This window comes from Ambystoma mexicanum, chromosome 4q (genome assembly GCF_040938575.1).
Source record: "Ambystoma mexicanum isolate Mex_15411 chromosome 4q, UKY_AmexF1_1, whole genome shotgun sequence".
Lineage (NCBI taxonomy): Eukaryota > Metazoa > Chordata > Amphibia > Caudata > Ambystomatidae > Ambystoma > Ambystoma mexicanum.
Window position 1 is genome coordinate 59,306,949 of NC_090928.1, and position 23,448 is coordinate 59,330,396.

Below are 23,448 nucleotides of genomic sequence, written 5' to 3' on the forward strand. Positions count from 1 at the left end.
ACCTGGATGAGATGGAGTGAGAACATGCAGTAGGGGTATTGCTGGGCGACTCAATGTACTGTTCACTTTTACATACATGCTACAATTTCTGTCACAGGGAGACTCATTTGTTTATTTAAAATCACACAATCCTTGTACACGTGTCAAAGATATGCTCATTCTGACTATGCCGGTCCGGAAACAAGCTTACCGGCACCGTTGTTTCCGGACCGACATATTACAGATCTGCCTGCCAGTGCTGCTGTACCCGACAGGTCTGACCCTGCCGGGCATAGCGGTCACGGAAGGCGGATCCGTCACGGAAGCACCGGCACCATTCAGAATGGTGCCGGTGCATCCGTGTCCCATTGCCATAGAGTCCTGGGAATGGGGAACACCATTTTACCGGCGCCTGACTTTCCGTGCCGCCGGGGTTGTAATCTCCCGGTGGCACCAGGAAGTCAGATGCCGGTAAATATTTACAGGTCCAGCGGCAACCCGCTGGTAGTACCGGCACAGTCACCGTCGGACGCGTAATGAGCCCCATTGACTTGTCCACTAGACCAAACCTTCTCCTGCTGCAGGAAGTGTGCTGATGTGTATGTCATTTGATAACTTGTAGGACTTGCATGTATTACCATCAGTTAGAGCAGGTTTGCATAAGTGGGGTAGAAAATCACGATGCTACTCTTTCAATACGTGAGCGTGTAACTGACTTTACTGTTTTTCTCTGCTGGCGACCCTCCAGCCCTCGCCGCCACCCCTTTGTCTTGTGGCGCCTGGAAACACTTTTTATTTATAGGCACCATACAAATGTTCAATAAATAAAATAAATAAGTAAATGTTCGCCATGCACTCAGTCGTAACTTCTCGCTGTTCCAAGTAGCGGGGTTAGGATTCTTTGCAACACAAGGGTTTTATGAACCATGGATGGACGATGTTGCCCTTACTCGAACTGAGACATTAAGTATGGGCCAATTATCACCTAATTCATGATTCCTCAGACCTTCCATTGCCTTGCCTCAATTTTCCTTAATGGTACAGTGGGCCTCATTACGAGTTTGCCGGTCCGGATACAATGGTACCGGTAAGCTTGCCGGTACCGTTGTATCCGAACCGGCAAACTCCGAGTCGTGCTAGCGGGTGCCTTTCATTCTGCCAGGTCTGACCTGGCGGAATGAAAGGCACCCGCGAGCACAGCAAGCCTGTAGCACTGGTACGGTATTCAAAGGTGCCGGTGCTACAGGCATCTCCATTCCCATTGAGCCCTATGGGGCTCAAATGGAAATAGGGATCTGCTGGTTCTGGCACCCGCAAAAGGGCAATTACCGGGTCCGGTGGGGCCGGAATACCCCGGTAATTGCCCATTCGTGGGTGCCGGAAAAAAAAAACGACTCTGGTGGCAGCCGTGTCTGTTTTACAGGCACGGCTATCTCCAGAGTCGTAATGAGGCCCATTGTCCTTATCTTGCTTTCTCTCCTATTAAGCTGAATGTGGCATGAGCTGGCCCCACTGGGTGACCCAGCCCAAGCTGATCTGAATAAGCAAAGCTTCTAATTTCTGAATGACGTTAATGCAAAAATAATTCTATAAAAAGAAAAGTTTCGATTGCTGTAATGTTTCTCAGGTGGAATTTGTAACTCCATGAAATGATTATGACTTTTTTTTAAAGCCTTTTAAAAATAGATGGTGTGCCTCCTACTTTCGAGGACAGAGGCTCGAGTGGACCCTTCCTGTATACCCTTCTGGTGATAATAGTGGGAGCACATACAGAATGGACCTCATTCCGAGTTCGGTGGTAACCACGCTGCTTTTTGCGGCATGGCTGCCTCCAAATTCGTCAAAACTCCGGCCTGGTGAATGGAATAATTACCGGTCCATTCCGAGGTCGGAGGGACCGGTAATTCCCCATTCACAGGGCCATTCCCCATTCCCATTTCAGCCCCCATAGGGCTCAATGGGAAGGCGGCAATAATGGTACCGTAAATTACGGTACTGCTATTGACCCCGGAGTCCGTTTGCGGGTCCCGTCCTTAACGCCTGCTAAAAGCAGGCGTTAAGCAAGGACCTGCAAAGGGAACTTGTAGTAGGGCGGTAAGGGTTTAACGGCACCGGTCTCGTTACCGGTGACCGTTAACCCTTACCGCCCTACTCGGAATGAGGCCCAATGTCTTCCAGGGGTCCAGCTGAATACTGCTGGTACATTCCAAAGGTCCAATATATCTTCACACCAGAAGGCTTATATGTATTTATCAATCGCTCAGAACTTGTACCATACCCTCAGTCGCTTTATTTGATCATCTTCAGTCTAAACTAAATGCATTTTTGTATTGTATTTTATTGTTTTTGTCATTTATATAGCGCCCTGTCCAAATTTGTATGCATGTGTCACAAAAGTATTTTTATTCCAAAAGTATACAATATTTCTTAAATCCTCATAAAGCACGAGGAGACTTCGTCTCGTGCATCTCACTGTAGAAGCGCAGTATTTGCTTCTGACTCACCTCGCCGTTAGGCCCGCCGCCCATAGCACGGGTAGGGCACAGTAAGGGAGGCCCGGGATGTGCGGCTGTTCACATGCATTTATTTACAACTGAGGACTTCCCATCCTTCCTCGTCACTTCCCCTTTCCACCCAAGACCCCAACTAAGTCCCTCCCACATAACGAGGCTAACAGGCCTTATATCACAACATGACACTCACGCCCTCTATATTTAATAATATGCCTCTATCAAGCAACATATCAGCAAGATCCAGTCGGTTCTAATTACACTAGAAGGCCAAATGACCCTAGTAACGGACTCATGTACACAGGGTGAGACCTAATACAGGAATCTAATTTGCTGTATGCAGAGTGAGTGGGAGAGTGAGTGGGAGAGCAAAGATAACTAGGGGGCACTATTTTTCTCACCCAATTCCAATGCCATAACTTCCTGCGCGCTACTTACAATGAACACATTGCAGCAATTAAATATGAAATGAGGCACAATTGCACATCACTTAATTTTGTCAGCTTCAATATGGAGAAAGGAGTTGTGATAGGATTGGTGCCGTGCAATAGACAACGCTAACTCCATTTGCATTGAGAGAGACGATCCAGCTGGCAGGCCACGACTGATCGCGTCACCACAGTATTGGCTGCCGGTTCATGCGGCACAATATTAGCCAAGTGTGACTGTACAGCCCAGCCCACTGCACACCTGTAGCCTGCTGTAGCATCTGACAACTCCATTGGGTCTTGAGCCACCGGCACGGGTGTCCGTTGTGGTGCCTGACCAACTGGAGCGGCGCGTGTGCGTGCGTCCGTTCTTCAGCTGTTGAAATGAGCAGCAGATGGATGGAGCACATCCAGGGCCAGTCACACCGCGCTGCATCAAGTGCTTTAATATCTCACTAGAGCAGGGATGACATCTCTTGACTCACTTCATAGCTTTAATAGCCTGTACATTCTCTCTAACCATCTGCTATTCCCATCTCATCACAAAGCGCTGCTTACCTAGGGGAGGAAAACAGAGTTTATCTCAAGTAAAGTGAAGTGTTTGAAATGTATTTCTCTTTGTAATTTGTCTAAAGAGTTGGAGATAGCTAACTCAATTTTTAGGTCGATTAGAGGCAATTGTTAAGGTGGACTTAGGAGATAGGCCGGTCTGTGACTTCACCAGTGTATTAGTATTATTATCAGTAGAGTGGATCAGATTGTTCCATGAGTTATTGAGAAAGTATTAACCACTTCCCTTGCTGTCAATCCAGGCAATGGTAGGGTGGTCCTTAGGGCCGGGCCCTATGGTGCATTGCTTGGTAAGAAGATGATCCTGGGGTCTACATCAAGAGGAGTCATAGGCACTGGTCGAAGTGTATGAAAAGAAGTAGTGGAACTATGTGCACCCGTTCCCCACAAAACCCATCACCACGCCCCTCCAACACACAATACAAACCCCCAAACACATGCAACTGCTGTTTAAAGGAACATTCAGTCTAGTGCACTTTCAACTTCTTCCTGAACTTTTATTTTAAAATGAAGCCATTCCGGAATGGTTTCTTTTTAAAATAAAAGTATAGGAACAGTAAAACCTAATTTTAAAAAGTAGAGGAGCACCGCTCCCAACCGCTCCTGCTCACTTCGCCCACTGGGCGTAGGGGTCGGAGTGATGCATTAGAATACTAGTGGCGGAAGGCTTAAGATGCAAAAGAGGGAAACAGAATTCTGAATGAAAGCCTTTCAGAATGCAGGGGGCACTTCTTGGGATGGAGGGTGGGTCCCCGGCCAAGAGATCACACAGCGTCCCACAGGGGTCAGAGGCACAAAGAAAGGAGGTATGACAATGTAGTTAAGTTACTTCTCATTTTGCAAGGAAATTGACACCTCGGTGCGATTTATTGCGTCAGGGCGAATTTTAAACTGTTTGCTGTGCCTAGAGCAGCTTATCTCCTCACACTACTATTACTCCGTAGTCCTTGAAAACTACTTTTCCCAGCAAGCGCATGGATTTTTCTTTTCGTCGGCAGCACGTTAGTGCTGGCGCATTTGAGCTGGCGCGTTTGAGCTGGCCTATGCTGGGCCACGTCGGATGCGCGTTGGCTCGGCATCTCGTTCCACTTACCCGTGGCTCGGCGGACCCACAGTAAATCTTCAGATTATAATTATACAAGCGTTCTTATTTCCTGGGTTCCCCAGGAGCTGCTAGCCTCACGTAGGGCCACTGGAAACTGAAAAGGAAATATTTATGATAGCATTGCACTGGGGAAACCTCACCCCAGACTTGGCAAGAAGGTATCATGTTTCCACTACCATTAGACAGAGAGGTAGGGGGACAAGAGAACCCTAGAAAACTGAAGATTGCTCTGCTCAGTACACGGGCAGTGCCTAAACAGACATTAGACATCCATGACTACATCTTAGAAAACCACATGGATATCATGTGACTCACAGAAACATGGTTACAACAAGGAAATGGTCCAGCAATTGATTTGGTTACCCCGGAAGGCTAAACATTTCTGGCCAAGAATCGCTGACATGGCCTCATGGGACAGGGGGTTGACTGTTTTACGTAGGCAAGAGCTGGGGCTCTTTGAAGCAAGCATCAAATGTGCCAATTGCAAAATTCTTCATGCCAAATTATCTCTGACAAACAATACATGTATCCATTTAATTCCTATTTATGGTCCTCCTAAGGACATGCCATCTTTTAACAAAGATCTACTCAATCTTCTAAATTCCCTGCACCGCCCGAAACTTCCACCATTCTTCTGAGTGACTCAAACCGCTGAAAGGGGGACCCTCAGGATAAGGAAGCTATAGAGTTTGAGCGTCATCTGACCAACACTGATTTTCAAGTCATAAATCATGAGCCAACCCACATAAAGGGACACACCCTTGATTGGGTGGCCACGCGTAATATTAATAGTAGCCGTGTTGTTAGTGAACCATGTATCTGGTCAGAACATAGACTAATAAGTTGCAGAATTGACCTTCCTGTAAGGACGGGACCTAATTGAACCCCTCCCAGCTCAAGAAAATTCTAAACAGAAATTTCAACAAGCTAACCTCCATCGATCTTAATTCCTGTTTGACTGCTATGATGGCAAACTCCTCAGAACTAGATCACCCTTGACATCTAGTGGAGGTTTATAAACAACATTTATCCACTCTCTTAGAGGACAAAGCCCCACTTAGATCACTAATAGTTCGTGACTTCCCCCAACAAACAGAACTGGTTCTCCCCAGAACTTGACCTGCTGAAGAAGGAGAAAGACAGGCGGAGCGAAGCGGGGCCAAAGATAAACCTGTGAAAAATAGAGATAAATGGAAACTGTTTAAAAGATCACAGAAATTGAAGATTTTCACAACAAAAAATGCTTCTATGATGAACAAATTAACAAAGCAGAGAACAACTGTTGCAAATTGTTTGGAATCTACAGGAACTGGGAAAAGCCAACAGTTTTGTGTCTGTCTTTTTCCCCTGACTCAACAGACTGTGTCAATGTTCAAAAGGCACTAGAGGACAAAGCACGGGATGAAATCCAAATGAGCCGTGCAAAACTGAGTATGCCCCCGGACCAAGTATCTTAACTGAACACCAAGAAGGAAGGCCCAGACTTAGGATGCTCTTTCCAAAATGTCACCACTGAGGAAATGGAGGATACTCTTACCAAAAGGAGACCTACATCCTGTGCAGGAGACATACTACCATCTAAAGCCATCCTAGCTAACAACAAACTCTTCGTCTATTTCTTGTCAAGATTCTTTAACACATCGATCCGGCATAAAAATGTACCCAACAGTGTCAAGGAAGTGGCAGTTACACCCCTAATCAAGAAGCCTGTTCTCAATCCTAAAGACCCTGGCAATTTGAGACCAATTACAAACACGCCCTTCCTACTAAAAATCCTGGATAAGGTTGCATCTGGCCAATTACAGACCCATCTGGAGGCATCTGCCATCTTGCACCCGAGTCTGTCAGGCTTTAGGAGTCACCATGGGGCAGATAGTGCCCTGCTTAATTTGAGATCACAGATGCTAGATAGACTAGAAGAACGCAAAACCGGGCTGCTGATCCTCTTGGACCTGTCGACCGCGTTCGACTTACTGGACTACTCCTATGTGCCTAAAACACTGGCATCCATGGGGAATTGCTCCAGTGTTCTAATTTTGTGAATAAACTCATTCCTCTGCGAAAGACACTCTAAAATATGCTGGGTTGCTGCCTGCTCCAAGACAGTCCCCATTAAATACAGAGTATCGAAGGGGCATATATTTCGCCAGCCCTCTGAAACCTATACATAAAGCATCTGCGTGACCAACTTCAAGCAAGGGGCTTACAATTCACAAACTATGTAGATGGCTTTAAACTGCTAATGGACCTTAGTGGGGACTATGACACTGGCATTGCCAATCTAACTACTATTTACGCAGCCATCCAGGAGTGGATGGTCAAAAACTGGATGTGTTTTAATGGTTCAAAGACTGAATTTATGATTTATGGCTCAAACTGAAGCAGGCTTACTCAGAGTTTTTGATTTATGGCTCCTTTATCCCAGTGGTAGAAAACCCCTGGTTACAGTACTAGAAGCATCGATGAGTGCAGGTGCTCATGTTAATAACATCATAAAAAACACACAATGCCATATGAAGGTACTATGGCAAATAAATCCTCTGGTCTCTTGCGAAAACTGCGAAACTTTAGTTCGTGCTATCATCTGGCCTAGGCTGAATTACTGTAATGCTCTCCTAGGGGGTGGGGGGGAGTAAGGAAAGTATACTTAAACTCCAGGTCGTGCAAAACAATGCAGTTTGAGCAGTCTGAAACATTCCTAGGAGGGACCATGTACCCTACCATAGGAAAAAAATCCACTGGCTGCCGCTGGCAGAGCAGGCTTGTTTTAAAATCCTCACACTTTTATTTTTTGCTTTTATTTACAGCGCACATAACCCGTAGGCATCTAGGGGCTAGTTTCATTGCAGGTTATTTATAAAGCTCCTGTTTTTTTTCCAAGCGCGGGTCTAGGATTCAAACCTGCGTTTGCTCAGCTTGGTCTTGCTTCTAAGACCCGTGTGTTGCCACAAAGTTATCCACCCGTCGCACATTGACTTATAAATGCCTGTTCGCCATGGCTCCACCATATCTAACCAAAATGATATCGAGGCAACCATTGAACAGAATACTGCACCCCAGCACTGCGAATCTGTTATCAGTCCCACGAGCGAAGAGAGCAAGAGGGGAAAGGCATTTCCTTCTCTGTGAAGGCCGCAATGGCTTGGAATGCTCTGCCAAAATCGCTTAATAAGGAAGAAAGCCTTGCTTCATTCAAAAGAAAGCTATATGGGGCAAAAATGGGAATGGGGAAGGGCCATGGGGAAATGGGGAAATACCACCCCGCCAACCTTGGAATGGGGTGGTATTTCCCCATTTCCCCATGGCGGACTCGTTACAACACCGGCACCAACCATGGTGCTAATAGCGCCATGGTTTAGCGCCAGTGTTGTAATGAGGGCCCGTGTGTCTTGTGAACTGTTATGTGTGAACTGCTCCCTGCTGCCTGTGGGCTATGGCGCATTAGAAACAAACAAGTAAATAAATAAATAAATACCCGCAAAGTATGACCAGTAATGTTCATACTGCACAGGTAATCTTAGCCTGCAACTGTTGTGCACAATATCATAGCTCCTTTCTACTGCTGAGCTGAGCAGTTGCTGTGGAATTATTAAGCAACATTAACTGAGCGCATTGGTGGACAGCAAATAGCTGCCAGAAAATAGGAGAAATGTGTGAGGACCAGAGGCTTGAGAGACTAAAAGGAGAGAGCTGAGGAAAGGGGAGGCATGTCTAGGCAGCACGTGCAACAGAGCAGAGCAGTTGCATGCTTGGTTAAAGTGCGACAACTCAGAAGCGACATAGCATCATTTCACTTCATCGTGCGTATTGTGGCAAGGCATTCTTCCACATCGTAACCTAGGGGTGTGACATAGTACCCCCCATTGACCAATTTCCGGGCAACACATGCAGGTATGACTCGCAAATATCATACAAGGCCCAGAAATTGGTCAAAGAGAGAGGGATCTGGGCCCCCCAGTCTTCACAGCTGGCAGGGCTCACAGCACATCTCTCCCTCTAATCTAGGGGCACTGCACTGAGGGCCCGATTCTCATCTTGGCGCAGTGAGCGTGCTAAATAGCACGACTCACTGCGCCATTTCCTGACGCCCAGGCACCACTTCTATTCTCATGTGGGCCTGAGCGTCTTCCCAAAGCACGACAGTGCTTTCGCTGTAATACGCCTGTTTCTAATGGAAACAGGCGGATTGCAGAATCTCGGCAGCATTTTCGTTAAATAACGAGGGAATCGTTATTTAACGAAAATGCTGCAGATAACACAGTTCCTATACACCAAAGTGAGCAGCTTCAACATTGCAGGATGTTGAAGCTGCTCACTGTGGTGTATAGGAAAGTGTTCATATACACCCGTGTGTTGTATATGGGCACTTTCATGTACACCAAAGCAAGCAGCTTCAACGTTGCAGCAACGTTGAAGCTGCTTTCTTTGGTGTACATGAAAGTGTCCATATACAACACGGGTGTATGGACACTTCCATTTACACCAAACAAGGCTTCTTGTGGCACTCCTCCAGTTTAACAGCACCAAAAGGGTATCGTAAATGTGCGCTAGTTTAGCGCACGTATTAAACTGGAGGAGTGCCACAAGAATAGGCTTCCAAAAAGCCAGTTTACGAATGTGCCTGGTTGCTAGGTTGGTTTCTAACCCATCCTTGCAACCGCCACATGTATTCTGAAAGTTGGCCATTCCTTCTGACTTCGGAAGAATGCTCCACCTTCAGAATAGGTCTTAAGTACCGAAAAGGTCATTAAGCCTTTTAACGTCCTTTTCAGTACTTAACACCTACATGAGAATCGGGCCCTGAGAGTCTCACATCCCGCCTGTACCATTATGTCTCACCCTGGGTGCATCTGGCAGGCACGGTAAATCCCCTGCCCCCAACCCCTCCATCTTACCCTTATTAAAAGTGGGGGCAGATGAGTTTGCCACCTTACTCAACCTTTGCTGTGCTGCACCTGGTTGACGCGGCCCAGCCTTCTCCATCCTCGCCACTCACTCACCTTGATGGGCCGCACCCAGCAGATGCACCCGGGTGAAATCTTAGCGCTGCCCCTCTCTCCTCATCACGCTGTATTTGGATGCTTGGAACTAGGCAGTTCCCAGCAAGCACTCCAGGAAGATTGCTTTATTTTTAATCCCCTTACTCCCAAAGGGTCATAATAGCTTAAAACACCACACCCTCTGGCTGTACCTGTGATTATGTGATTATGGGCCCATAAACCTTGTTAACTCAGTCTTCGGGGCCCATAACTCCCGGTTCAGTACTCGGGCTAGGTCTGTGAAGCTTAACTAGAGAAGATGAGGAAAAAGATACAAAAGCCTGGACATGGGAACCGTGCTCTCAACCACCAATTTCAGGAACAAAGACTCACCCAAGTGTCACCTCTATAAATGTCCTTTCTTTATCGAAAAGGACAACTGGAGGCTTCATTTATTTTCTAATAGTTGCCCTGGGCAACCACTCCCATATTTTAACATCTGTTGTGGTGTTGAATTCACTGCTCTTGGCAATTTCAATCAGGCCACCTGACTGAGGTTCAGAGGTCATTTACCAACGCTCAGGTTTAAGTGCTTCCTCAGGTCATCACTAGGGAGTGGGCAGGGGGGGTTGCATTAATCCCAGTCTGACTTGGACTGGCCAACCTCCCTCTCAAAGCCCAAAGGGTCATCTTACTGCCTAGAGGTAGAATGATTCAGTCACACCGGGAGAGGACTCTAGCTGTACATCAGCAAGGGGAGCTGGGCGCTTCATCTCAGTATCATGCTGGCAAAATCAAATCACCCCAGATGGCTTGCTTTGCTTCAGAGTTGATAAATGCTTGAGTTGTGCCTCGTCAAGGTTTATAGAGATAGAGCAATTGGTTGGGGACGATCTATCTCTTGAAGACCTTAGAAGAGACGACAATATGGCAGACGATAGTGCGGGGTGCCCTTTCTCTTTATGTCCTTTGCAAATACAACTCTGTGGTAGTGTCTGGTTGGAGGGTGGGGGTTTGTTTAAAACCTTAGACAATTAGGTCTTGGTGTAGCCACTGGTGGTCAAGAGATTATCTCTTCAAATCTTTAAAAAAAAACTGCCTTGTGACAGTTGGTGGCAGGAACGGTCTTTCTTTTCAAGTGACTAGAATGTAAGCCCTCATGGCAGCGGAAAGGGTGAAGGATCAGGGTTAAGGAAATGGTGAGAGAAGTGTCATTCCTACACGTAAACTAAGTACAACGCGTAGCATTACATGAGACTGGCACGCTGCCACCCAGATCGGGCAAGGATGTGGCAACCTAAGGTTCAAGGGTGCTAACCAATACATGTATAGACCACAAAAGTGTGTGTGCTGCTGTGACTCAAGAAAATACTTTTGCTTTGAGTTTCTAAGTGAGGCGGCTGATGTACGAATATTTGGTGCAAGTCTCTTTAAATTAAACTCTTCAATTGGAATTCAGTGTAGACCAATAGAATGCACCTCCCCCTGGACAAATACGCATGAACTTTATGCAAATTGTTCATTTTAAAATGCCTGAGAGAAATATTGCTCGTACGCATTGTATCTCAAATGTTCGCTGCCAAGAGTCAGTAATGAACTCTCCGGCTTTAATTAATTTTACAGATCGTCTCCAAAGACTCTTTCCGAAAACTAGACGCGCACTGCATGTAGCGAGGTGCCGCCGTTCTGCAAACCCAGGGAAGGGAGCCGCCGCTCGGCAATCAACACGCGGTTTGATGGGAGCCACCACCGAAGATTAAACTTCCTGCGTCATCACCAGAGCACAGCGCCGATGGCGGGGCCAACGAGCAGGGAAAAGGCGGGCCAAATCAAGTGTATACATGTGGGAAGGAGTCCGTTGTGGAAGTCGACGGCACGTGATACTTCTTGGATCTGCCTGATTGGCGGGACTTGTAGGTGTTGGACGGATTTTCTTATTAATCATTTTTCCACTGCATGCAAACAACAGAAAGAACAAAAAGGGGCAATATCCATTTCCGGTGTGATCGGGAAGTGTTACATGGGATCAGGTACACTAACGCAGACGGGGTCAACTCAGCCTTTCATCCTTCCGAGGTCGATACATTAAGTACCTCTCTGTGGGACTATAATGTCTTCTGTAATCTCAGGGCTCTGAGACCTATGGGTGTGCAGCGCTACATAAGAAATACATCATCATTATTAATAATGGTGGGACTCGGTGGTGGCACTCCTAAAGTTGCACTCATGCTCATCAGGTTTTTTTTAGAAACACCCCTTTTTCTTAATTTTGAGGATACATTTTAGTTCCCCTTATATCTGAAAACAAGGCCAGGTTTGGGAGCCTGAGCTAATAACATGTATTTTTGGTTAAATATAACCGGCTATGCTTTTCCTCCTGTGGGCTTTTTAGCAAGGAATTCAGCAGCATGCCCCCATCCCTTTCCAAAAAAATAAACAGCCCAGCCCAGAGCCCACAGGAGGGCTCGAGGGGGAGGAAAGGTGACGGTCCAGAAAAGGCGTGAAGACGGCCGTCCCCCCAGTCTCCTCAGCAGAGACCTGTCGGGAGATGCGTGTGTATCTTGCCGTTACAGGTGGGGAGTCCAGGAAGCATTGTCCACCCTCCAGGTCTGCCCAACCCACCCAAAACAAAATAAGAATTGGCAATACCAACAGTTTTGGCTTTTGTGTAGGCATGGGAGAGGCGTTTGCCAGGCACTGCCATAGTGATATTAACTGGCCATCAATGGTAACAGCTGCACAATGGTGCCTATAATAGCAGAGCCTGGTAAATGCTGAATACTTACACATAAGCCCAAACTGTTGCTTTGCCAATGCTTATTAACCGGACTTCAGTGAAGGTCACGCATAGGGCTTATACATCGTGTGGCTGAAGGCAGACCTGGTTAAGGCATTTTTATTACACAGCTCCAATTAAGTAATTAACTTCCAGGTTATGGGCGCTTCCGTCCTGCACTCATCAACATAACAGTATACTGCATCTACTTCTCCCACTGTCTGGCTAACAGCCCCCCACCTGTTTTTTTGTTTGCAGAGCCACGCACAGTAAGGCCAACATTATTTGCAGAAGTGCGCTTTACAAGACTTGCTACCTAACCTTGCTTAAGACAACCATATCTTTGGCCACGCTGTTTCTATCCTAAACAAGCACTGGCAATGCCAACAGATTGGCCTTTAGTGTAGGCATGGGAAAGGCATTTGCCAGGTTAGAGTACCTGGGCATACAATAACAGTGCCTGGCAAATGCCTACTACGTATACACAAGCCAACACTGTTGGCTTTGCCAATGCTTGTTTTTACCTCCACACCTTGTCTCTCGGTCTCTTATTTGGAGGGCACCACAGTGGCGACACAGAGCCGGTGCCATGGACGGGAGTGGACTTGCAGTCTCTTGTCCATAGTGTAATCGGGATTTGAGGCGGCGCTGCTTTTGAGAGATCCATTAAACTTCATGACAGAGCAGCTGCAGGTTTGGCACCTCCATCTACTTTCTTACGCCTACAATACTATGGAAAAAGTGGAAGAAGCCATTTGACACATACCTCATAGCAATGGGAGGAGAAACATTTTCGACATACAGAAAAGAGGTAATGTTGCTCCACAACCTCAGAAGTTAGGGACGGTCTATTTATGATGGCCTGCCAGATGTCACTGCAGAGGAGGCAGGAGACATGGATGAGTACACAAAATCTGTGGTGACGCTAGAGAAACATTTTGGACCAATGTGGCATACTGTTTTTGAACGCCACAAATATTTCCAAGGATCCAGGGCCCTGAAGAGCGAGTGGAAAATGACATGGCTGCACTCAGAACGCAGAGCAATACCCGCTCATTTGGAGAGATTTCAGACTCACTGATTAAGGATCTATTGGTGTGTTGTACAAACAATTTAAAGATCCAAAAAAGTTTATTGACCAAAGACCCCACCATAGAAGTTGCTGTTAGCATTGCACCCAGCATTTAGGAAACAGCCAAATATTTGAGGGAAATGAAATCAGAAAAAACAAGAACTACAAGTGAGTGCCATCAGGCAAGTCCCTGATAGAAGGAGACAAGACAGATTGAGGGGTTTAGGTCTACTTGAAAGGTTGATTGAAAGTATGCTAATACCGATCAAGAGACCAGAGGTATTTAGATGTAGCGGTCCTAGGCCCTTATCAAATAGCCAGTTCTGCCCAGCAGGACAGCCGTCGTCAGTATGCGCTGCAAAAGGAAAAGACACTATGATAGAACTTGCAGAGAACGAGGCCTAGACAAAGGGTTTGACAATACTATCGAGTCAGTGGAAAATTCTGAAGTTGATTGTGTAAACAGTCCGCATGTGTTTGGAGTAGATGCAATCACAGAAGCCCATAGACACGTTTTTACTTGATGGAGCCTCAATCAGCAGGAAAGTTGATAGCAGATCATGGTCTATACATTCAAGAATCTCGCTAGAGAACCCAAAAATTTTGTACCACCTGACATCGACAGAGTGGTTCATGGGGATATTAAAATTGGCCTGTTGGATACATTCTGTGCCAAAATAGAGGACAATGAACATCATTGTGAGGCATGAGTGTATGTGGCTATTAAGGGGGGATCTCTTTTGGAATGGGAAGAGCAATATGAACTACATATTCATATTGAAGCTTTTGAGTCCACGCCTGTATCGGTGCCTGTGGTGAGTGACAAGCGGATAGAAAGATATCCAGAAGTGTTCTCAAATGAACTTGGGAAACAAAAGGGTTTCCAACATTGCATTGTGCTAATTGTCCACAAAGTGCGGCTCATCCCATGGAAGATGCAGGGTGAGTTGGAGAAAGAGATTGCCAGGCCATTGAGCCTGGTTGTTATAGAGATAGAAGGGTCGGAATGGTTGGTACTCATTGTTATTGTAGCAAAACCAAGTGGCAACATTCACATGTGTGAGGACATCAGGGATCTCAAAAAGTCTATATGAGTGGACATACATCCACTTTAAAAAATCTCAGAGATGCTAGCTATGTTCGGTACAGCGAAGGTCATCAGCGTGATAGATCTGTCATCGGCGTACCATCAAATATGGTTAACAGTAGACTGCCAGAAGTCAGTATTCACTTGGCTCAAGGATAATTGGTTCACGATGCAAAGAGATAAGTGCAAGTTAGTATTAAAAGAGGTGGAATGTCTTGGGCACAACTTGTCGGCGGTGGGGGTCAGAACCAAGGAGAGTTTAGCAGTGGCTTTTGCCTTAGCACCCACGCCGAGAGACAAGGAATAAGTATGCTCTTCCTTGGGACTGGCAGAGTACTATCAAAAGTTTGTGCAGGATTTAACCACCAAATCTATGCCACTGAGAGCATTGCTGAAGAAGGGTGTACAATTCCAGTGGGACGATGAGTGCGACAAGGCATTACAGAATATTAAGGCAGACATTGCAAATACACCCACACTGGGCCGCTTTGAAGAAGGTAAAAAGACTATCGAAACGGTGGAAGCCAATGGGTTGGGTTTAGGTGCTACACTTATACAAGTAAGTATGGATGGTGAACATGTTGTGGCTTTTGCTTCAAGGCCTCTTAAGGAAGCTGAATGCAAGTATTTGATGGTTGAGAGGGGGGCCTTGACAGTGTTTTGGGCCATTGGTTCCTTCAAGTACTTTTTGTGGGGACAGGCGTTTACTGTGAGGTCAGATCACAATCTTTGGTGCAGGTGTTCGTATCACCACACATATCCAGGTGGGTTTTGGTGTTACAAGGGTATCATTTTGAAGTGACATACTTACCAGGTGAAAAGAATGCTGCTGCTGACTGCCTGTCGAGACTGCCGTTGGACTCACACCATGGTGAACATGAATTCATGAGTGATGACAAGGGTGAAGAAATGGTTGTGGCCACAGTGGAGTTACCTGCAATTGAGGAGGACTAATGGCAGAAGGCAGAGGGTGAGGACAGGGTTCTTCAATGCTTGAGATAATGGACAGTCAGTGGGTGGCCCAATAGATGTACTCTGGGCAAGGAAATGGAAGCATGGTATGAGGTGAAAGATGAGCAGTGTATTATATGTGGGAGGCTGAGAAGGGGTGAAAAGTTGATTCCGCTGAGTGGATTTGAGGGATGTTATTATGGAATTGGCTCGCAAGGATCACTTTGGTCATAGTGTCACCAAGAAAAGGCTGTGTGAAGCATTTTGGTGGCCAGGAATGGACGTCATGATGGATTGGAAGATCAGGGAATGTCTGGAGTGTTTGATGTCAGATAGGAGTAAGGGGTGCAAGAGTTTTCACCTTTGTCTCATTCCAGTTCCAAGTTACCCATGGTGCAAGGTTGCTGTGGATGTAATGGGGCCGATTCAAGAGTTAGGGTGGGATGCTAGGTTTGTATAGACTATCATTGTAAATAGGTGGAGTATCACGCGGTGAGAGAGGCGACCACTGGAGATATGATTGGATTCTTGGAAGAAGTGTTTTTCAGAGAAGGGTTTCCACAGCAGGTCGTTATTAACAATGGTGTTCAGCTCACCTCGAGCAGAATGCAGGAGTTTCTAAAGAGGTATGCCATCAAGCATTTGAGAACAACTTTATATCATCCCCAGGCAAATGGCCTAGTGGAAAGGGTGAATAGGGTGATCAAAGGGGAGATACAGTTGGAAATGAAAGCAGGCAAGTGTGGCACGAAGTGGTGAGGCAGATGGTGTGGAGTTATCATACCACTCCACACTCATTGAAAGGTGTGTTGCAGATTGTGTCCCTTAAATATAGGAATCTGGTAACTAGTTTAAGCCCCGAATGGATGGGGATGGCTAGGCACTGTATGTGGATTGCAGCATGATTATGAGTAGGGTGCCTGATTCTCAGATGCATTATAAGGAGGAGTATGATCTGCGTAATAGGGTGGTGGAGTAGTGTTTTAAGGTTGGAGATTTGGTGTTGGTACGAAATCCTAGGTTGAGAGTAAAGTGTCACAGAGAAAAGCTTTCGGTACTTTGAGAATCTGAGGGCATCCTCACTTCTTTTCTGTTCTTGGCCTCTTATCAGGTGGCCAAGGAAAGGCCACCGCTATTAGATCCTGACCCTGGGGGTGGATATGCAAGGGAGTATCACCTTGGTGGAGGAGATTTGAGGAATGGAGGGAGGATGTCTTTCATTGAAACACAGTATCCCCTGTTTCTTTTCCACAATGAGCCTTCCGTCCAGGAAGCATTCATAGGGTTTTGTCAAACCCCATATCTTTAATCCTGGAAAAATTGACCTCAGATGAATTGTCCCTATGGTTGCTGACATCCCCACACATTGTATAGATTTAGTTGTGAGGGCAAGCATAGGTGTTGGACACAGATGGACCTTTGAGTTGGATTTTTATGACACAGACTATCCTTAGTTTCTTTAGGTTCGGAAATCCCTCTTTAGCATAGGGCAAGTTAGCCCTTACCCCATCCTGACATTTGAGAAATACAAGCTCTATTTCAGAAAAGTGAATTAGTTGTCTGTGACTTACTTCAGGATGCCTTCACAGTACCATGGGGGATTTCAGCTGTGAGATCTAGAGTGGGCGGGGGAGTGTGGTCACAAAAGGATATTGTGGTGAAGAGGCGGGGAATGATGATGAAGTGTCTGATGAAACGGAGGAAGAGATGCGCGTGGACCGGTGGTCAGATGTCCAGAGGAGGGATAGGAAGCGGGTAGCTCCACCGAAGTGCGATCATTATGTTGTTGTTAAGTGACTGTTCAGGACATCACAGTTCACTATTGCCAGCAATGCCTTACGCTCTCATGTGTGTCATGAGACTTGTGCATATTTGTAATTATGTTTTAGTTATTTTTCTTATTATTTTCGTTTTGTGATGTACCATAATGTATCATGGTACGGCTTGATAAAGCTAGCTCAAAGAGATCCCAGGAAGATGTGTTTTGGGTGGGGAGTGGCAGGGTGTAGGTGGGAATGGCCATAGGGCTTAACATGGCCATGGGCCGTCAATGGGTGGTAAATAACCAAACAACACCCACAACCAGTGTGTCCCTCATCATTTGCCATTTCTCCATGGTTGTACTCTAATGCAAAAGTGTGGGCTTACGGGGGACACTTACGATACATCAAAAAAGGAACGCCTTTCTAGAAAATCACAGAAGCAGATCTCCATGTTGTGAATTGAAAAAACACCCCTTTGAGGATGCTTATCAAAAATATAGTGAGTGCCACCACAGGAGGATGGAGGGCCACAGATGGAAACATGACAGGATTTGGTCGGAAGGGCGGGCGGGGCAACGGGGATCACTTCTACACAACTACGAATGTTTTATTACTGCAAAAAGAGAACTAACATTCTGCTAACTGTTACCTGGTCTAAGAATGTTGCAGAAAATGGAGCAGATTTTTTTTTTTTTAACGCTGGTTAATAAGACTTCACTGGTAAAAAAAAAATAAACTTGCCAGCTCACAGTCTTAAGGACACGTGATGCCTCAAGTGCACGAATTGGCCCATAAGAAGAAAAAGCCAAAGCTGGTTCATGGCTTCAAGAGTTGCCATCATTTGGCTGTAAGCAAAGGGTAGCTTATGAAAGATCATTTCAAGTTGTACACCATGTATGCCAACAACGTCCAGTCAAAACACACTGGCCCAGTCCAAGTTTTTATTTTGCATTCTGGGCCTTGTAGTCCCGAGTTTATAATAGGTCAATCCAGATCTACATGTCCCAGCATTCAAAGTCAAAACCAGGAGTGGTCTTACACTCCTTAATGGAATGGATACTTTTGGAGTGCAGGTGTACACTGCTCGCCAGAGAGAAACGTTACTTGCCCTCGTTTGTGAATTCCAGTTCTCCAGACACACACCTAAAACAATGTTATTCACCAGAGGAAATTATCGCTCGCCGTTGGCAAAGGGCCATGCACATTTTATGGCCTGTGACATTCCATCCCTTTGCGTTGATTGAAAATAGTTACTGCTTAAGGAATAACCACATGTTTGGGCAAAAAAAACAAAACAATTACAAACAAGTCCCTTTATTGCCGTGCATTTTTGACTTTGAGAAATGGCTGTAGGACACCGCAAACATGCGCACTCCAGTTGGATGGCAGCCCATGCAGCACACACGAGTTACCGGAACGGCGGGCCTGTAGGCGCCCCTGGCGCACCCGCTGGCGCTGCCGACGCCCCATCTCCGGGAAGGAGGTTGGATCTGCTGCGCGGTCCGGGGGTGGTCTTTCCGTTCGTAGGCCTGCCTGGTGAGCTCACAGCGCTTGCCGATGAAGCCTGGCCTACAGAGGCACCTGCCAGTCATGTCACAGCGTAGGGACATGGAGCCGGCAGGGCTGCAGCCGCACGCCATACACACCTGCTTCTCCGAGTCCCACCAGCAGTTGGGCTACAGTGCGCACCAGGTGAAAGGAAAGTGGACACAGGACGTCAGAGGGCACAGCACAGAAGGCGGACAGTGATATACAGAGGAGACACGGAATGACAGAGAGTGGACACAGGTGCACACAGGGCTTCCTCGTATCATGCGCATTAAGCATGCATTGTATTTGCAATTCCACAGATGATGCGGACTGACTGATTTCCAGGGCAAGTGCGGTTCCCAGCATTTTATTCACACGTAATTCAGAAACAGAGACTTTCGAAATGCACGGTGCCATACAGCTGCAGGCAATATTGTTCCCTTCATTTCAGCGAAAGATGCAATTTTCTTTTTCACACTAGCAATACGTTATTACTATGTATACATTCAGGCAATCTAATAGTGGCTTGCACCGTTGTAAGCATTTGTACAATGCATGTCTTGATTGGTCTAGCCCCGCTCAGTGGCCTGAAGACACACCGTGGAGTGGTTTTGACACAGGATGTTGGTGTATGTTTTGTTATGAGTTTTCTGTGTGACTAGCGCAATACAAAATGTGTGGCCTTCGACTTCGAAGAAAGGATATGCAACCCACATCCCCGATGCCAGATCACTGGTCACCGTGGCGGCATTCAGAAGTCTCTTTCGCAGGTTGCAAATCTCCCAAATTGTTAGCAATATTTGCAGATTCAGCCAAGCAACATACACGAGTTTTAGCACCACTGAAAGACACCCTTCATATGGGGGGTGTTCCATGCTCCTTGCCACTGGGCCCGACCTCTGGAACACACTCTCACTGACGCTAGAATGACCAACACGTGTTAAGGCACTAGAAGGAATGGCTCATCCACAATTAACGATCAAGCATCCACCCACCCATTTTGAACGAGCCGCCAAGCCAGCCCAGTGAAAACACTAAGCGCTTCCTCGGCCTCAACAAGCAGTTTAGGGAGTGCTCCTGGGCTGACTTGCGCTGTCAAACAGATATGCAGTTTCACTTTGATATTTAGTACCATATCACACATGTCGAGTGGTCCATGCAAGGCCAGAGGTGTCTGCTTCCCCAACCTTGTATGGCCCATTGGAGATGCAGGCTGGGATACTGAAGCTTTTAATGTACGAGGGGCCACTCATGTACCTTCCTGCATATTCAGAGCTGCTGGGGCGCACTCCAGGAGGTGTGCATTTTGTGTGAATGGGCGTGTGAAAGGGAGAGTGTATGTAATGGGTGAATGGGTGACAGAGTTATGAATGATGTTAATGTGTATGGGTGCCTGGCTGAGTGTGTATGGGTGTATGAAAAATGTACCCCCTCTCCCAAATCAGACACTCGCACACCAGCACTGTGAGCAGGGCTCTAATTTGGGAAGCAGAGGAATGGGGTGCCCCCTACAGAACTGCACAACGGGTTCCCATCCAGGCAGTTCATAGTATGGGGCAGGGGTAGCAGAGGAGCTGAAATACGTAATGGAACAGGGGTGAGGGAACTACAGAGTTAATGTAAAAGGGTTGAGTGGAATGATCATCGATGTGACAAGATGTTCTTTGAAGAGTAGAGTCACCAGGTCCATCCTCTAGTATAGGATGGAGGGGCCAGTCTTGTCTGACATGGAAGCTTATTACGGAGACAGGGCGCATAGAAGGAAAAGGCCTATTTGCTATCTGTTCTTTCCCTCCTGCAGTTCTTTGTTTCAAGCCCAGCAACGATGTGGCTTCTGGTTGAGCCCTGGCCTCCGCAGATGGTGAGTTTCTCCATCAGGTAGAATGTTCTTTGGCTTTAACTGCTTCGTAACTGAAGCAGACAGTCTTTACCATGATCCATGCTTGCAAGTATGGCCAGTGTAGCTCCCTGAGGCTACCTGTAATGTGGTTGTGGTTTCTTACTCTTGTGTTGCTGTGTGCTTCCGAGTGCTGGATAGCTTTCAGAATGGCCAAAGTGACATCTGGGTCTCCTGTGAGTAGGGCATTATCGCCGTCCAGGTGGGAGGTGGCCATGGCTTGGACAACTTTTCTGCAACTCGGTGCAGGGATAAAAGGCTTGACTTTGAGGAGGCGAGCAAGTAAGTACCATGCTGCTTGGGCCTGCTTGGCAACGTGTGTTTTGAATGAGAGGTTGGTTCCATGTGATTTTAACAAAAACATTTTGGAGAGGGATGTTATACCGAAAACCAAAACAGCGAAAAAATCACCAAATTATTATTCTTTTCTATTTGGAGAAGTCCCCCCTAATCCCCCTGTTCCCCAATGATTTTAAGCCCACCCTAGCCCCCTCCCCACCCGTTTTAACCCCTTACCCCATATAAAAAAACCGGAACAATTCAGTGTTTTCTCGTTATAATTGTTCCGTTTAAAAATACCTCTCTGAAAATGATTTTGTCAAAATCACTGGCTACAGAGCGGTCCCAGCTGATGGTAAAGCCGAGAGATTTTGCACTGGATGAGAGTTGGCGCATGAATCCGTTGAGTTTCAAGTCAGTCAGTGGATTCTGCACTTGTGTGTGATTGTTGAGGTTTCTTACGAGATTGAATGTGGTCTTTGTATAGCTTCAGGTAGGCGCGTGACATCCATGTTTGGATTAGGAACGGATAGCGATTGTGTAGATGGATGTCACTGATTCAACTGAGCTTCAGATAAAGCTGTGTGCCATCTGTGCATTGGTATATCTTGATGTTGGTGTTGGTGAGGTGTTCCCCGAGAGGTACCATGCAGGGGTTAAAGATGTTAGGGGACGGGATGGAACTCTGCAGGTTACTGGGTGGCACAGGGATTTTTGGGGCACATCTGGGTGAGTTGATCTCTGCTGAAGAGGTATCAGGCAAACCACTGCAGGACGGTTCTGTCGAAACCCATGTGTATAGCAAGGAGGTTTATGAGAACTTCATGATCAACAGTATTGAAGGAAGCAGAAAGGTATTTGAAAACCAGAAAATGGGGCACACAGGGAAGGTCATTGTTAACAGTTATTGGTCAGGAAATTAGTTTAAAGTTCCATACCAGCACACTAGAGCTTCTATTTCAGACAGGATGGGTGTCTGCAAGGCACAACATTTGACTACCATCTTTCCAAACAGAAAATGGTGGAGCTGTGGTCAAAGGTTTAGTGAGTCTGAAACCTGGTAGACCCAAGAAAGAAAATCCTGTGTGCACGCAGGAACAGTTTTTATATTGAATTATATGGTGCAAAGTCCTGGGCAGGGTAAGGCACAGCCTGCCAGCGCAACACAAGGTGCATCCTCTTGCTTTTGTAATTTGGCCCCAGAACCTAATGTATAGATCTCTTAAGTTTCCCAGTGCCATGCGTGAGAAAGACAACCAGCCCCTTTTTTCTTGGGATTCTAGGACTTGTATTTTTGTCTTTTCCATTTGACATTTAAGACTAATAATCTGAGAATTCAGAGGGGTAAATGGGACTGGATGACTCGCTCGTCCATGGAATAGGGAAACTTGTCAGCTCCAAATGTCCTGCATTTAAATGACTGGCAGGAGGTTAATACCACATTGATGCATGAGAACAAAGAGAATAGTGTCAGTTGTGCTGACTTACCAGGCACTCGTCGCACCGGCGCCCCACCACGTTGGTCTTGCACATGCACTGGCCTGTCTGGGCGTCACACGTCTCGGCGAAGGAGCCATTCAGGTTGCACTGGCATGCTGGCGGAAAGAAACAACACAAAGCATCATCTCTCATACCCACTGAATAAGGCACCGCCCCGGGTGCCCGCTCGACACTCCAGCGGGCATCGCAGGGGTTCCAGGTTCTTACAGCATGGTTCTCCCAACATTCTGCAAATCAAGATACCACCATAAATGTCACCCTTCCTGGCATCCTACCCAGCCTCCCACGCCTTTGACGTGTGCCATTGTGGTTATGTCCCAGAAGAATATTTGGAGAGCCCTGGATTTTTTCTTCCTAGATTGATTACAACACACATTATTATGGGGATCTTCAGTTGTTATGGTTTTCCAATAAGAGTGCCATTGAATCTGCTCCCTATCTTAAATTGTGCCCTTGTTTCTTCTTAACTATTTTCACGTGCGATTTGTATTGCACAACTTGGTATTGCATCCAATAAAGTATTTTGAAATGCCAACTGCTCTGACGATAGACAAAGCCTCGCAGGAGGTTTGCCAGTAGTACAGGGTATAAACCCGACAGAAAGTGCAAACGAGTTCACTTGCAATGCCTAGCCATAAAATAACATCGTCTTTTCTGCATCTTATTTCATTTAAATGATGTTTCCTGGTATCGGCGATGATAATGGCTAAGACCCCAAGCACTGGTCATTACGACACGTGTTCTGGAGATGAGAAGGTCATGTAATCATACCACACAGAAGGTCATGAATACATATTAGCTCATGTTGCTCGCTTATCTAATTTGATGGCCGTGACCTGGTACGTTTGCACACAGGCAGCAAGGGCCTGCCGCCAGATTTTCATAATTTGCACAGCGGAGTGCAAATATCAAGGGCAAATACATGCGTTTGCACGCCGCTGTGCAAAGTGAGTAAATACTGCATACCATGCGCTCATGGTAAGCAGCGTTCACAGTTATGCTGCCCGACCTTAAGCTGTACT

At 46.5% G+C, this 23,448-nt stretch overlaps 1 protein-coding gene across 7 annotated transcripts in view; it reads right to left on the reverse strand.

The window, feature by feature from the left end:
* LAMA2 (laminin subunit alpha 2) overlaps positions 1 to 23,448 on the reverse strand; it is a 3,027,572-nt gene that overhangs the window by 1,259,771 nt on the left and 1,744,353 nt on the right. For 4 of the 7 annotated variants that reach the window (XM_069607473.1, XM_069607470.1, XM_069607471.1 and 1 more), the window contains 2 exons: positions 22,415 to 22,521; positions 18,633 to 18,896 (listed from right to left, as the gene is read on the reverse strand). In XM_069607473.1, the coding sequence (XP_069463574.1) occupies positions 18,633 to 18,896; positions 22,415 to 22,521 (371 nt within the window). The remainder of the gene's footprint in view (positions 1 to 18,632; positions 18,897 to 22,414; positions 22,522 to 23,448) is intronic. The other 3 variants (XM_069607476.1, XM_069607475.1, XM_069607474.1) reach the window with 1 other exon arrangement.